This window comes from Malania oleifera, chromosome 6, assembly GCF_029873635.1.
Source record: "Malania oleifera isolate guangnan ecotype guangnan chromosome 6, ASM2987363v1, whole genome shotgun sequence".
Lineage (NCBI taxonomy): Eukaryota > Viridiplantae > Streptophyta > Magnoliopsida > Santalales > Ximeniaceae > Malania > Malania oleifera.
Window position 1 is genome coordinate 40,148,042 of NC_080422.1, and position 15,963 is coordinate 40,164,004.

The window sequence follows — 15,963 nt, forward strand, 5'->3', positions numbered from 1 at the left end:
CTTCAAAGGTCTTCTGATTTGCAACAAGTTTTTAGTATTTATTTTATTAAGCACAACCAACCAAGTGAAAGCCTTAATTTTTTAGGGAGCCTAGGCCTTACAAATTATAGGAAAGAGTGGATATGAAGAATTAGAATGGATCAAGAACTCAAAAACAAAAAAACAAAAACACAGAAAACAAAAATTTGCAAGAATACACTCCCAACTGATCCAAGGACCAAGAGTGAATATCCCTCCCCAAGGAAAGATTACTTCTGCTCAAGAAAAGATAGCAAATAAGACAACTCCTCCATCTCCCTCTCATTGACAAGTCTCCTAAAATGAAGATTCCGAGAAACCAAAAGAGTACTCCAATCCCAACAAAAAAAGATAAGGCTCTATTTTGCTCAACAGACAAATGAAAGAGATGAGGGAAAGAAGTGGATAAAACTTCATTTACCTAGCCAAGGATCATTCAAAAAGCGGATATGTGACACCCTCTCCGCCACAAGATTAGTGTGAGGGGTAAAGGAAGGGATAAATTCGAGAAATGGACTTGCACAGACTCCCCAAAGAACATCTTAGATTACTATTGGTATCCCACCCATTCTCATCCAACCCAAGCTTGCTTCTTATTAATCAATGTCAAAGGGAAAATTCTTCTAAAGGGAAGCGCCATAACCATTTAGCTAGAAAGGCAATGTTTTAGACACTAACTTACCTAGATCCAACCCACCCTCCACCTTTGGCTTACAGACCTTATCCAATCTAACTAAGTGATCCCTATGACCCCCAACACCAGACCACAAAAAGTCTCCCATGATTTTCTCCAGTTTACTAGCAAACCTTGCTGGAACTTAAAAACAAATAGAAAATAAAGAAGAAGCTTAAAATACAAGCCTGAATCAGAGTAACTCTTCCCCCTAAAGAGAAGAGAGCCCCCTTCCACCCGTTTAACCTCTTCGTCACCCTCTCCGCCACTGGATTCCAAAACTCTATTGCTCTAGGATCCCCCCTTCCCCCCACAAAAAAGAGGAACCACTAGAAAAGTCAAAGGCCAATCCCAAAAGCCACATCCCACTTCAATGGCCTAGTCCCAAACTCCCTCATCAAGTACATTCAGAGTTGCTAATCCACTCTTCCTCATATTAATTTTGAGGCCAAACACCCTCATGAAGAGTTGGAGAGTACCCAAAATACTTCTAAAAGAATGCTTGTGATCATCAAGAATGGTATCATCAGTGAATTGATGAAGCAAAACCACCACATCCTCTCTCCCTACTGTTATGCAAACCAGCCCCCTCTCCACAGCCCTATCCACCATCTTGCTCAATACATTCGCCACAAGAAAAAAATAGAAAAGGGGATAGAGGATCACCTTGTTTAATGCCCCTATAAGTGCTAAACCAAGATTTGGGTTCACCATTTACGATCACCAAATCCACGCATTAGAAAGACAGCTCCTAATCCAACAACGCCAACACCCACAAACGCTCTTCCTCACAACAAATTTATCCAAAAAAGCTCCAACTTAATCTATCGTAAGCTTTCTCAAAGTTTAATTTAACAACAAACCCCCTCTTCTTATTCCTATGAGAATCCTTTACCACCTAATTAGCCACAAGAATGGCATCACAATATGCTCCCCCCCCCCCCCCCCCGGGAAGCAAATGCACTTTGAGCACGAGAAATAGAATTAGAAAACACCGAACTTAACCTATTAGCTAAAACCATAGTAATAATCTTGTACACACTAGAAACAAGACTAATAGATCTAAAGTCCTCACCCTTAAATAGATCTAAATTTTTTAGGCACCAAGGCTTTAAAGGAGTATACTTTTAGTCAAAATCTCATTCCCAATATTAACAAACTCCCAAAAGCAATGTCAAAACCATCCGAAACTGTGGCCTTATCCCTTTCCAACTCAAAGACCACCCATCTAACTTCCTCCCCCCTCAAACAATCTCTTTAGCCAACTCTTCTGATCACCAGTATTAGAATTCCAATCAAGCCTCTCTAACGTCTACAATTATTGTCCTCTAAATACAAATTCTAAAAGAAATTAGTAATAGCAGAAAAGATATAATGAAGGTCATTAGAAACTCTCCCATCCCCCATGTCTAAATCCTAATCAAATTCTTATTCCTCTTACCAATGGCTAGCATTTTTTTTGTTTGGGGGGGGGGGGGGGGGGTGGTGGGGGGCAGGCGGCTTGGGGAGAAGAGTTACAATCACCATCTTTACCCATTGAAGTTTTGCCTTTTGTCTCCAACTCCTCAATTCTTGAAAAAGAACCTCTTCCAACTCATTCTTCAAGCAAATTCTCCTACTCCTCACTAGCTAAAAGACTAACCTCCTACTTCCTATCCAAGGATTCCAACTCACCTATAATTCTTGACCTTCAAATTCTAACATCCCCGAACTCCTCCTTATTCCATACTTTAGCTTCAACTTCAAATGTTGCAGTTGTCTCATAAATCTAAAACCTTCCCACCCTTTATTCATTTCCTCTCCCCAGAACACCCTAACCAGAGATTTGAAAGTCGCACGCCTTATTAAATTCTAACATAATAGGGAAGTGATTGGATGTAGTCTTAGGGAGAGTACTATGGGTAAGATTCGACAACTTGCCCTCCCATTCCCTATAAAACAAAAACCTATCCAACCTACTGCCCACCGATCTTCACCCCCAACCCCCACCAACCAAGTAAAAGAGATGCTCCCCAAGGGGATCTCTCTCAAACCACAATCCCTGATCAAAGAGTTAAAGTTCTGCATACTAATAGAAACTCTTTTCCCCTTTTTCTTCTTTTTAGGAAATCTCACCACAACAATCCATTTAGGGGAGCAGAAACCATAAACAAAGTACAATTCTTCCCAAAAAGAGATTCTAAGAGTTGGTTGCAAAGGTCCATAAACTAAGGAAACCCATCATTGCCCCCTCTTTCTTAATTCGAAAAGCATGAGAAAAAAAATAAAAATAAAAAAATAAAACCTTGCTAGTGTGTCAACTTTGGAAACATTCTGAGAGTCCCACATGACGAGGATGCCACTAGAGGCGCCAAGCAAGGGCAAAAATTCCCAATCCCTACTACGGCCCCCCGAATACTACTAACAACCCCCCAGTTTACTAGTTCTAGCTTAGTTTCCTAGATAAGGACTATGTTTAGGGAATACTTAATCAGAACTTCCTTATTTCTCTTCCTAGTCCACCCATAAACCTCTAACATTCTAACTAACTATCCTCATAATCAAACATGTTTCCCCCCATTTTCCTACCCTTTGTCCACCCTCGTGATTTATCATAGAAGGCATATTTTGAAAGTAATCCAAAAATAAATAAATTCCTCACCAACGAAGTTCCTCTTCTTTTTATTTCTTTTACTTCTACTTTTGAAGGATTCTTTCTTTTTCTTTTCTTTCATTTTCCTTTATTCTACCCTCTCCTTTTGGTTTTTGTTATCTCACCAACAAAACAAATCCCATCATTGAACTTCCTTTCTTTTCTCCCAAAGACCCAAACAAATCCAAGGATTATTGTTCTTCAGCCCTACAATCATGAAAAAACAATAAAGATTGTATGAGTTGAGGAATCTTGTTTCTTCACTATTCTTGGATTTGAATCTTGAACTTAGATTTGAAGAATTCTTGCAATCCCTCATTGCTTAAATATTCTTCGACTGATTTTTCATAGCATCAAATTGCCTGCATCAAAGAGTAATTATGCTAATATTTTTCAAGCGGTTATCACTACCATTTTAGTTTCAGTCACTAGAGATTTTTCCTCTCTTGTTATTTCTTTTCTTATTACTATTATTAATCATTTTTCCAATAGTTGGTTAGTAGTAAAGATTTTGTGTTTGTGATAGTATATGTATTTTTCTGTTTTGTGTTTTTCATTTGCAAGTTTCAGAATATACAAAATTTTTCAAAAGCACTGTTGCATGATTTTTTATTTTTGTCTAGCTTGGATTAACACACAAATTGTATGCTTTAAAAATTTTTAATGCATTATATTGTGCGTGGTTTCTATTAGTTGTTGGTTGTGACTTGGAAAATTGTCTATGTAAAATAAGTTAGCAAAAAAAAATTGCAATCGTGTACTTCGCCTATGTAACACACAGTCAGTCTCAAGCCTGGATAAAGGAGTAGGGTTGTGTTAGGTAGCTAACAGCCAGAGTAAAACTTTGTTAAATCTTATTATCATGAGTTCTTACAAAATTCACCTAGATCAAGAAAATAGACCGGGTTAGCATAAAAGGGAGAGGGTTAATAAGTTAGCTCAAGAAACTAAGATAAGATTAGCAACTTGGAATATAGGGACTTTTACAGGAAAAAGTATAGAAATAACGGAAATAACGTTTATAAGAAAAACTAAACATAATCTACCTTCAAGAGATGAAATAGGTAGGAGAGAAAACTAGAGAAATTGAAAATTTTGGATTTAAACTTTGGTACACTAGTAAAGAGAAACATAAAAATGGGGTGGGTATTATTGTAGATAAAGGCATAAAAGATAATGTAGTACATGTTAAAAGAATAGGAGATAGGATCATTAAAATCAAGATAGCTTTAGGTCGAGAGATAGTGAATGTCATTAGCGTGTATGCTCTTCAAATAGGCTTAACAAAAAAAAATTTGAAAAGAAGTTTGGGAAGATATGAATATTATTTTACAAGGGATGCCAATGTCTAAAAAGAGATTCATAGGAGCAGATTTCAATGGTCACGTTGGCAAGGATAATATAGGATGTGAGAGGATACATGGAGGCCATTGATATGGTGATAAAAATGAGGCTGGTGATACAATATTAGATTTTTCCATGTCTTACGATTTGGTTATATTGAATATTGTTTTGTAAAAAGAGAAGAAACCTTCATAACTTTCAAGAGTGGGTATAATAAAAGCCAAATATATTTCTTCTTAACTAAGAACGAGGATTATCTATCTTGTAAGGATTGTAAAGTTATTCCAAGTGAAAGTTTAGCTACACAACATAGAGTCTTAGTACTAGATATACATATTAAAAAATGGAAGAGGAGTGGTATAAATCAACACAAGAGGACTAGATGGTGGAAATTGAAGGGAGATAATATAGTAAAATTTAAAGATAAAATGAACAAAAAGATTGGACAGTAGGGAATAAGGTTGATACAAACACTGTTTGGAATAAAATGTTAAATTCTATTGTAAGGATAGCAAAATAGGTTTTAAGTGAGTCCAAAGGAAGTTACTCAAGTAGTAAAGAAAGTTAGTGGTGGGATCCCAAAATCCGTTAAGACAAAAATAAATTGGTATAAAATATGGCAAAATTGTAGAAATATATAAAATCTTGAAAAATATAAAGAAGCAAGAAAAAATGCAAAAAAGAATATCAATGAAGCTAAACATAGAGTTTATGATACTTTATATACTAAACCAGATAAAAAATAAGGAGAAAGACATTTATAAACTTGCGAGAGCTAGAGAAAGAAGATGTAAAGATTCAGGTGATGTAAAATGTATAAAGGACGAGAATGATAATGCCTTAATTAGAGAAGAAGACATAAAAGAGAGGTGGCAGAGATACTTTGATAAGTTGCTTAATCAAAACCAAAATGAAATATTGAACTTTGAAGTGACAAATAAGAAGAAGACCAAAAATAGGAGATTTATTCACAAAATTAGAATCTTTAAAGTTAAGATGGCATTAAAAAAATGAAGAGTGAGAATCTACAAGACTAGATAAAATGCCAATTAAAGTTTGGAAATGCTTAGCGGATAAAAGAATTATTTGGTTAACTAATATATTCAACACTATTATAAAAATGAAGAAAATGTAAGAAGAATTGAGGATAAGTACATTAATACATTTGTACAAAAGCAAAGGCGATATTCAAAACTATAATAACTATCGTGGAATTAAAATTATGAGTCATACGATGAAATTATGGGAAAGGGTAATTGAACATAGGATAAGATTAAAAACAAAGATGTCAGAAAATCAATTTGGTTTTATGCATGGGATATCAACAACAAAAACTATTTATCTTTTAAGAAGTTTAATGAAAAAGTTTTAAGGAAAAGAAGGACTTGCATATGATTTTTATTGACTTATAGAGAGCTTATGATAAAGTATCTAGAGAAGTTCTTTCGTGGGTATTAGAAAAAAAGGGAGTTTGCAGTAAATATACAGAGGTCATTAAAGATATGTATCATAGAGTTGTGACTAGCGTTAGGATTGTAGGAGGCAAATCTAGAAAGTTTCCAATCACAATAGGTGTACATCAAGGTTCTGCTTTGAGTCCTTATCTTTTTACTTTAGTAATTGATGAACTAACCAGGAATATCCAAAATGATATCCCTTGATGTATGTTGTCTGCAAATGATATCGTATTGATTGATGATAGTAGAAGCGGAGTGGAATCTAAACTAGAACTTTGGAGAGCCATATTAGAGTCTAAAGGGTTTAGGATAAGAAGGAATAAGACAGAATATATGAAATGTAATTTCAATAATGTAAGGAGTAGCAATAGAGAGAAGATTAAACTAGATAATCAAGAGATTAAGAATTGATAGATTTGGATATCTTGGATCATTTATGCAAGCTGAAGGGGAAATTGAAGAAGATGCAGTACATATAATTAACATAGGTTAGTTAAAATGGAGGAGTGTGTCACGTGTGTTGTGCGATCGTAGAATACCCTTAAAATTAAAAGGAAAGTCTTATAAGACAACTGTAAGGCCAGCTATACTTTATGGTTTAAAATGTTGGGCAACTAAGAAACAACATATACAAAAAATGAAAGTTGTTGAGATGCATATGTTGAGTTGGATGAATGGTTTAACATTAAAAGAAAAAGGAATGAGCATATATACAATAATTTAGGTATAGCACCAGTTGAAAACAAGATAAGAGAAGGGCGCCTTAGATGGTTCGGGCATTTGAAATTGTTGTAATAATGGATCGGATATATAGGATGCACAGCGGAATAAAAACACAAGAAGCAAACCAAACTCAACCAGAAAACATGAAATAACAAGCACAACAACAAGATGTACGTGGTTCAGCAAAACCTACATCCACAGAAGCAATCGGCACAAAAATTTCACTAAGAAATTTGAGAATAGACAATACACTTCACAAAGATCTCTCTCATGTCTCACAATACCCTCAAATAGGGATAAATAGACATTCCTTTGGAGGTTTCCCTCTAATTACCCAACCACCCCAACGTTCAAATTCAAATTTTAAACTTCTTCTCGCAGCCCAGGCGCACTCGTCGACAAGAACAGGGGATTCGTCGACGAGTCAAAGAAGCCCACTCGTCGACGAGTCTATCCTTTCGTCGACGAGTCTTTGACTCTAAGATTTTCTAGCTCTCGTTATCTACTCGTCGACGAGCATAGGGCACTCGTCAACGAATCTTCTGCTGCCAGCACAAGAAGACTTCTCTCACATGTTTTTCTTTCTTTGTTTGTGATCCCACTAAGTATAAGAGTCACACACAAATATAACAATCTCCACCTTAGCGATTATACGCCCCTTAGGAGAACCTAAAAAACATGACTAATTTCTTTACCTTGAACTTGAAACGCTCAGTTGGGACCGTCTCCCTTCTAGTACTTAAGAGACATGCACCAAGTCCAAGCAATGCTGCTTGAACTTCCCGATGGCAGTTTCAGCTTCTACCATCAAATCTGATACAGTTGTAGATTCAACACCCGAAGACTTCACCCTAGGCTTCCAATAAGACCTTCCCACAACAGTAAACACAAAAACTGCTGCAAGTCTTATAATTCCAAAGCCTCCTGCGTCCTCAACAAAACTAACAACTGACGGTCCACTCTGTTGCCTGCTGAAACACTCTATTACATAATCATGGAGGACCTTTGACATATCCCAGACTTCACAGCCCATCCTTGGGTATCGAACGGTAGACATTTTACAATGATTCTTCACAGAACCTCCCTGAGATGGCAAACAAAGTCTCCCTACAGTTCCGTCCACAAAGCCACCCTGAGATAACACCAATCTCTTTGCAGCTCTATCCATGCGAATCAGCAAACCAAGACGCACCCAACACATACATGTCAAAAATTTTCAATAGAGTTCCCAACTGATTAGCCTCAGTTAAAGCATTTCTAGCCAATAACATGTCATTCACATACAACAGATACATCACTTCATACATCACTATCACCCTCTTCCTAACTAAAAGCCTCACCAATTTATACCTGAATGGTGTCCTGATAGTGCACATGGGCCCACCGTGATCCTGCTGGTCCCCAAGCTACTCCCTACAATATGACCAATGTCAACTTTGCTCCCTGAGTTTGTTGCTCCACCTGCATCATATGCCCATTCATACTGTGATATTGTTGACCCAAGATGGAACTCCCCACATTTCTGCTTTGAGTCCCTAACTCAACCTGAATAACATGATTGCTGCTACCACAGTTTTCTGGCATTTGTTTTTCTTCCTTTACCTGAGTACTCTGCCCCATGACTTTAACAACAAAAGTCATGTCCTCGATCATCCCTTTGTTTGCCACAGGATCACCCAACTTGCACCCACCTTTCTTGTAACCTTGAAAGATGTACTGTTCGGACATAATACCAAGCCTAGATCCTCCATCACTAGAATAGTGCATCAGTGGACATCCACTCACAACCAAGTAGTCTACCGCAAAACATGCCCACAATTCACTTGCAACTTTCTCATATAGCGATACCTTTGGCGATCAGTCACAAGAGACTCGTGTCATACTCACTGACTTCACCAAGAAGTACTTTGCAAGCCCTGCATATGATCTGCCTTGCTCACAAAACTTCTTAAACAAAACTAACGTACTCAGTCCCAATGGCTGACACGAGGATTTCTCTCCTGGTCTGGTACTCCACCTCAACCACAACACCTCAACATCAGGCTTGTGCCACATGAGATAAACCAAGATCTTCCATGATACATTCACGAAAAACATATGTCTATCCTTTGATGCTATCATCATCGGTCCCCAAACATCTGAATACATGTAGTCATCCATATGCTTCAAATGCATATGCCACAGTATCTGATGCAGATTCAACAATTCTAGCTCCACCTAAAACGGTAACACCTCGCAGTACATAGATATTTCCTACTATCTTTTCTCCTTTCATCACTATCGAGTTGCCTTCACACACTTTCATTTCTCCTTTATCAGACTTGCAACAAAATCCATTATAGTCTAAAATACCCAATGAAATAACATTCTTTCCTACACCCTCAACATGCCTTACATTGATATATGGTTCTTACAACACCATCATACATTTTGATTTTGACATTTCCAATACCAAGTATTTTGCATGAAATATTATTTCCCATCAAAACACAACCAGTATTGACTGACTTGTAGGTGTCAAACCATTTTCTATTTGCTGTCATATGATAAGAGCATCCGGTATCTAGAATCCAAGAATCATCCGTGAGACACTCCCAACATGATGAAATACATAGCATATCCCCATCACTGTACCCTGAATCTTCCTCCACTACATTTGTAGATTCTGACGGACCTTGCTAATTTTCAGAATTCCCCTTCTTCCACTCCGGACATTCCGATCTTATGTGCCCGATTTTACCGCACTTAAAACATTTCACATCCTTCTTCTTCTTCCCGGAATGCAACCGAGATTTGCTTTGGGACTTATGTCTCTCATGTTCTTGATTACTTTTCACAACAAGTCCTTCACCATGTGAAGCTTCATCAGTAATCATTTTTCTTTGATGAAAACCAAAGCAATGCACTTGTCACCTCTTCCAAATTCAGGCTATCCTTGCTTCATGTAAGAGTTGTAACCAAATTCTCATAAGTTTGAGACGTAGGTAGGGAATTTAATAGCATCAATGCTTTGTCTTCCTCCTCGAACTTTACATCAACATGTGTCAAATCATTCACAATTTGATTGAAAGTGTTGATATGTTGGTTCAAATCAGAACCCTCAACCATGTTAAGCCAATACAACGTTTGCTTAAGAAAAAATTTATTCAACAAGGATTTAAACATATATCAGCTTTCTAACTTTCGCCACACAGCCGCTAGAGAATCCTCCTCCATCACATGATAGAGAACTTCATCGACTAAAAACAAGCGTATTGTAGAAACGGCATTTGCTTCCAAATCTCCCCATGTTGCCTCATCCATTCCAACTGGTTGAACGCCAAGTAGAGCCTTAGTCATTCCTTGTTGCACAAGTATATCCTTCACACTCCACTGCCATAAACCAAAGTTCCCGGTTCCATCAAATTTAACGAAGTCAAATCTTGCAGAAGATGATCCCGAATCCATATCAACAATCGCTCTGATACCAATTTGTTGTAACAATGGATCGAATATATAGGATGCACAGCGGAATAAAAACACAACAAGCAAATCAAACTCAACCAGAAAACATGAAATAACAAGCACAACAACAAGATGTACGTGGTTTGGCAAAGCTTACATCCACGGAAGCAATCGGCACAAAAATTTCACTAAGAAATTTGAGAATACACAATACACTTCACAAAGATCTCTCTCATGTCTCACAATACCCTCATATAGGGATAAATAAACATTCCTTCGAAGGTTTCCCTCCAATTACCCAACTAACCCAACGTTCAAATTCAAATTTTAAATTTCTTATCGCAACCCAGGCGCACTTGTCAACGAGAACAGTGGATTCGTCGACGAGTCAAAAGCCCACTCGTCGACAAGTCTATCCTTTCGTCGACAAGTCTTTAACTCTGAGATTTTCTGGCTCTCGGTACCTACTCGTCGACGAGTCTTCTGCTACCAACACAAGAAGACTTCTCTCACATGTTTTTCTTCCTTTGTTTGTGATCCCACTGAGCATAAAAGTCACACACAAATATAACAGAAATGCAGGCTTAGTAGAACACTTGTGAGGAGAAATGAGTTAGTTATTATTTCTAGCATTAAAATGGGTAGGGGTAGGCCCAAAATAACTTGGAAAAAGGTAGTGAGGAAGGATTTAAGAGCCCTTAATGTAATAGAGAAAAACACTCTGGATCGGGTGAATTGGCAAGAAAGGATTCATGCAGCCAACCCCACCTGTGGCATATTAGTTTCAAAAGAAACAAAGTGTTGATTAGGAAGAAGAAAAATTCCTTCACTAATAAAGATGTACCATGTTCCTCCAAGAGAGAATCACCCTTCTCAGTCTCACCCCCACGCCCCCCCCCCCCCCCCCCCCCCCCCCCGCGGGCACGGGGGGAACACCAAAAGAAGGAATAATTGGATTACTAGAAGGGGAAATATTAAGCCCGAGGCCAGAGTCTAAACACAAATGCCCCCCATTATCTAAAGCAAACACATGATCACGATTATAATTACTAAAATTTATACCTTCTTGAGCAAAACCAAGATCTGGCTTAAGACAATCTCTCTCTGACTTTTGTGGAATCATTTCTAAACTATTGCTTTCACACGGGCCTTATTTTCATTTCCATGTAATTCCAAAAGGGTTGAAGCAATGTATTTGAGTTGTCAGGAAGCTGGTTGGAGGAGAAATTGATTCTTATAAATCAAAGCATTATACTTTTCTAGAGGAAGATTTTGGGGAAGAAAATCAACTCCAGAAAATCCCAGCAAAGAGAGCTGTCTGTGAAGTTAAAATAGAAAATTGTTGTTTGATCATTTATTTGCACAAAAGAAATGGTCTTATGCAGGTTTTAACAGGAATTACCCTCAACATCAGCATTCGTGTCAGTTCTCTGGTAACAGCTTTATTCTTAGTAAGGAAAGAAGAGGCGTTTCAGCAGCAAATCACTTGTTCAAGAAATATTGTTGGCCCAATTATCATAGTGGAGAGTTCTCAAATTTGAAGCCTAGGTTTAAACCAAATGAACCATTTATTAGTGGCACCTCTACTATTTCATTTGAGCCATCTGGATTTACGGTTAAGGCCAATATTTCACATCTAGTGGCTTGACAAGGCCTTTGAGTTGATTTCAGATCTTAAGGTCAATCTTGGTAACTGCAGTTTAGGTTGCTTTGCTTGCTAGTTGTTGGGTGTTAGATTGGCCTTTGGCCTATTTAGGGATCCCTTTAGAAGATACCCCTCATTTGATGAGGTGTCGGGATCCTATGGTTACCAAAATTTCTAAGTTCTCCATGGGTGGAAGGGTCGTCTTTTTTACTTGAGGAGGTCGTATCACACTTATTCAAGCTTATCTTTCAACAATTCCTCTATCGTTTCTATCTTTGTGTAAATTTCCAATAAAGGTGACTAATATATTGGAGAGGCTTATGAGGGATCCAAAAGTGTGCCCACAAGGAGGCAAGGAAAGTCACTCTATCCCACAAAGTCGTGAGGAGGTTAACCTAAAGCAAGTCCCTGACCTTTTGTAAAGCCACCTACTTTTCTCCAACCATAGAGAAAAGGACATTCCAAAGTTGCAATGCCACCTTGCAATGAACAAAGAGATAGGCATTGGGCTCACTATCTTCACAACACACGAAGCACATATTGAGATTGAGGGCCATATACGGTCCTCTCCTTTGAAGTAGATCATGCGTGTTAATCCTTTCTAGAATCACAATCCAAACAAAATCCCAAATCTTCCCAGACACCTTAAACCTCCAAATACCGCAATACCAAGGTATGAAGATTAGGGATATGGGTTTTCATCTTTCTTCTTATCATGAGGCTTCTATTTCGTCTTTCTTGACTGCTATTTGATGATATTGTTTATTGGGATTTTCGCTTTCGTAGAAATTTTAATAATGGGGGAGTGGAATTTTTTTCTTTTATCTTTTTGTTGGATTTCTTTTGGCATTCCTACATGAGGGATGTTAAACTTTTAGAATGTGGATGCTTTTGGAGTTTCCCCAATAGCTTTTTCTAACATAGGGTGAGTTCGGCCCCTTTTTTCGCCTCAACTTCTCCTTTTTAAAAGTAAAAATTGAGTCGAATGTTTGGTAAACACCATTTCCAGCTTTTAAAAGCCAACTTTTAGATTTTTTTAGTGAACTTCTAAAAGATACAAATTTGAAGCTTTTAAAAGCTAAAAGCTAGCTTTTTCTCCAATAAATTATTCAATTCCATTGTTGTCCTTAATTTTTTTCAAATATTACAAAACTATCAATGCATTAATTCTAAAAATACATATCTATTTTAGTCATTTAGATACTTTTAGGCGCCTTACAACTTTTTTACTAAACACAGCCATTTTTAAAGGTCCTTTTAAGAAGCCACGAGCGGTCAAACTAGGGCTTAATCTCCACAGCTTTTTCCTCTCGCTACTCATTTGTGGAAAACTAAGACATCTTCTAAAGTCAAGGCTTTGGTGTAGATGGCCATCCTTGTTAGAGTTAACACCAACAATTGTTATAGATTAAAAAAAAGGTCCAACAAGAAATGCGTGTTTTCTCATGTTCCTAGGGAGACATGTGCCTAGTTATTTTTCCATTGTTCTTGAATCTTGATTGTTGTGGAACAAGCTTTTTGTTTTTTTGAACTTGTTTGGGTGCGTCCTCACACTTTGGAGGATTTTTTGTGGATTGGAGTTGGGGTAGGTTTGAAGACACAAAGATGTGAAAATTTTATAAGGCAATGTGCACTTTTTACTATTTTGTGGGGGCTTTGACTGTAGAGGAATGCTTGTATTTTTCAAGATCAGACCTCAGCACAATTTGATTTCGGATCCTATTTTTTGGCTTTTTTTTGGATTTTTTCATCAGGATGCTTTTGAGAGAGGGTTATTCAGTGCAGCTCCACTGGTTTGATTTGGATCTGTTTCTCCTTTTTTTTTTTTTTTTTTTCTCCTTTTCTGCTTTGCTTTAGCTTCAACGATGCCTTATTCTCCTTGCACATTCTTCCCTTTGCTCAATATATATCTTATATTAAAAAAAAAAACCATTGGACACGAATTCTTAAAGGCTTCAACAACCATTCATCCTATACATCTCGCAAGACCCCTTAATAACTTCACAAATAGTTTCTCTTGTGCAAGAAATGCCCATTTATTTTTTGTATACACTATTATTCCATTTGGTTTGAGATAATCTATGAGAAATGAGATTCTATTTCACTTGAAAATGAGAAAAGAAGAAAGATGAGGAAAGCATGCACATGGCCCATGAAGATTTTTTCCATTTCTTGAAAAATTATACAATGGACATCATAAAACAAAATTTCAAAGGTTTCATTTTATTTCCTCTTCATCAGTTTTTATGAAAAAAAACAAAAAAAAAGGAAAAAAATAAAGAAACAGCAGATTACAGCATAACTTTCTGCTTAATTTAAAGAGAAGGAATCATTAAATAAGTGCAAAGTGAAGACTGACCTCTTTTTACAAACAGATTTTTCTTAGCCATCTCTGTACGCAGCACCGATTTTGATTCTGCATCGAAGACCATGTCCTAAATTTCCAAAGCCAAGACGAATAATTTAATACAATATCTGGCCTTTTATAAAAATGAAGAACACAAAGAACAAATATAACACTAAGCTAGCATTTCGTTTGTGGTTAGGACTTGCTTTTGTCACGTAAAGTATAATAAATAGTAAAGATTGATACCATTTTGCTTCAAAAAGCAAGGAAAGAAACTTAAAATATACTAGCTTGAAGATGCTTTCAAATTATTTAAAGAGTATTGATGAAGGCATGAACAAGTACCTAGATAACTAAAGACTAGTAATATTGACAGTCTTTCCTTTTGCCAATTAATAATAATAAACACCAGTAAAATTACACGCAGTAGGGCATACTAACTTAAGGCATTCCTTGAGTAGCAATTTTCTTATTTTTTCAAAGCAAACACAATTGAGTTTATTAGCTCCTATAAGCAAATAAAAGACACGCCCAAAAATGCTAACCAAACAAGTTTCAATTAAACTAAAACAGAAATCTCCCAACAAAGAAGATGTTGATGATGATGACCTGAAGGGCGTCTTTGGCAGCAATGGCAAACTGAGCACCCGAAAAGAGAGCAAAGCCCATGGGATGTTCTCCTTTGAAGTTGACCTGCGAAGCCTCGTAACCAGGCAACCATCTCAGCAGATTCTGCAGCTCCCTCTCCTTCACGTCCTCCGGCAGGCCCGTTATGAAGATAGTCCTCACCTGAAACCCAACACATTACAAAAATATAACGAAAGATAACATACACTTTAGTCTCAGCATTCGAAAAATTTCTTCCTTTCCTGATTCTCTAGAACGCAATTTTACTTTGAAAAGCAAGAAAAGCAGTACCTCGTCGGTAGTGGGGCGGTTAGGGTTATCGACGAGGATGGGAGGGGGTTGAAGATGGGGAGGCGGAGGGACGGTGGCGGCAGCAGGAGGCGGCGGAGGAGGAGCAGGAGCCGGTGGCCATTGCTGATGGTATGGATGGATTCCTGCACCAGCCATACAGCTTCAGCGGATTGATTCGATTGACTGCTAAAACCCTAATCAGCCGGACACGGAATGGAGGACTCCTGAGAAGGGCGCAGAGAGAGGGTTTTGCCGGTCCTGGCTGATATTTTTATACCCTATCAGTTTCTGTGCGACTTGAGTGACCCTCCCACACTGTATATAAATGAGGGTCAAAGCAAACTTCTCTGCGTTAGAATTTTTTAAGAATTAGGGCAAGTCATTTTTACTTCAACACTTTTATAAAACCTAACTATTGTTAAGAACTTTCTACACAACTCTTAAAACCTAACTATTGTTAACAACTTTCCAAATTTTGTTATTAAATTAAGTTGGCAATTTTAATCGATCCAATCTTGCCAATTTGACAAGAAGTGAATTCTAATTAAAATCATTAAAATGCATTGAATATTGAGTAGGTTGGTCCGAATTAACTGTGTAACTTATTTTAAAACAAAATAGGAAAAAAAATACAAAAGGTATTAGGTATAAGAATTTTCATCAAACATAATAACATATATTACATTAAAAATGTTACTTAAGCTAATGTCATTCAAGTTAAATATATCAGATTAATTGACTTCTTAAAAATAGTAGTATCAA

At 37.2% G+C, this 15,963-nt stretch overlaps 1 protein-coding gene across 2 annotated transcripts in view; it reads right to left on the minus strand.

Annotated features, from left to right (window-relative positions):
• The window catches only part of LOC131157548 (uncharacterized), a 52,961-nt gene extending 37,412 nt beyond the window's left edge, over positions 1 to 15,549 (minus strand). Inside the window, exons 1-3 of one of the 2 annotated variants that reach the window (XR_009137283.1) lie at positions 15,202 to 15,498; positions 14,893 to 15,072; positions 14,296 to 14,371 (exon numbers count right to left, since the gene is read on the minus strand). Coding sequence is in view for 1 of the 2 variants with exons in the window: in XM_058111787.1 (XP_057967770.1) it covers positions 14,296 to 14,371; positions 14,893 to 15,072; positions 15,202 to 15,357 (412 nt within the window). In the remaining variant the exon portion in view is untranslated. Of the gene's footprint in view, positions 1 to 14,295; positions 14,372 to 14,892; positions 15,073 to 15,201 lie in introns of both variants that reach the window. The other variant, XM_058111787.1, reaches the window with a different exon arrangement.
• Between the last annotated feature and the right edge of the window lie 414 nt (positions 15,550 to 15,963).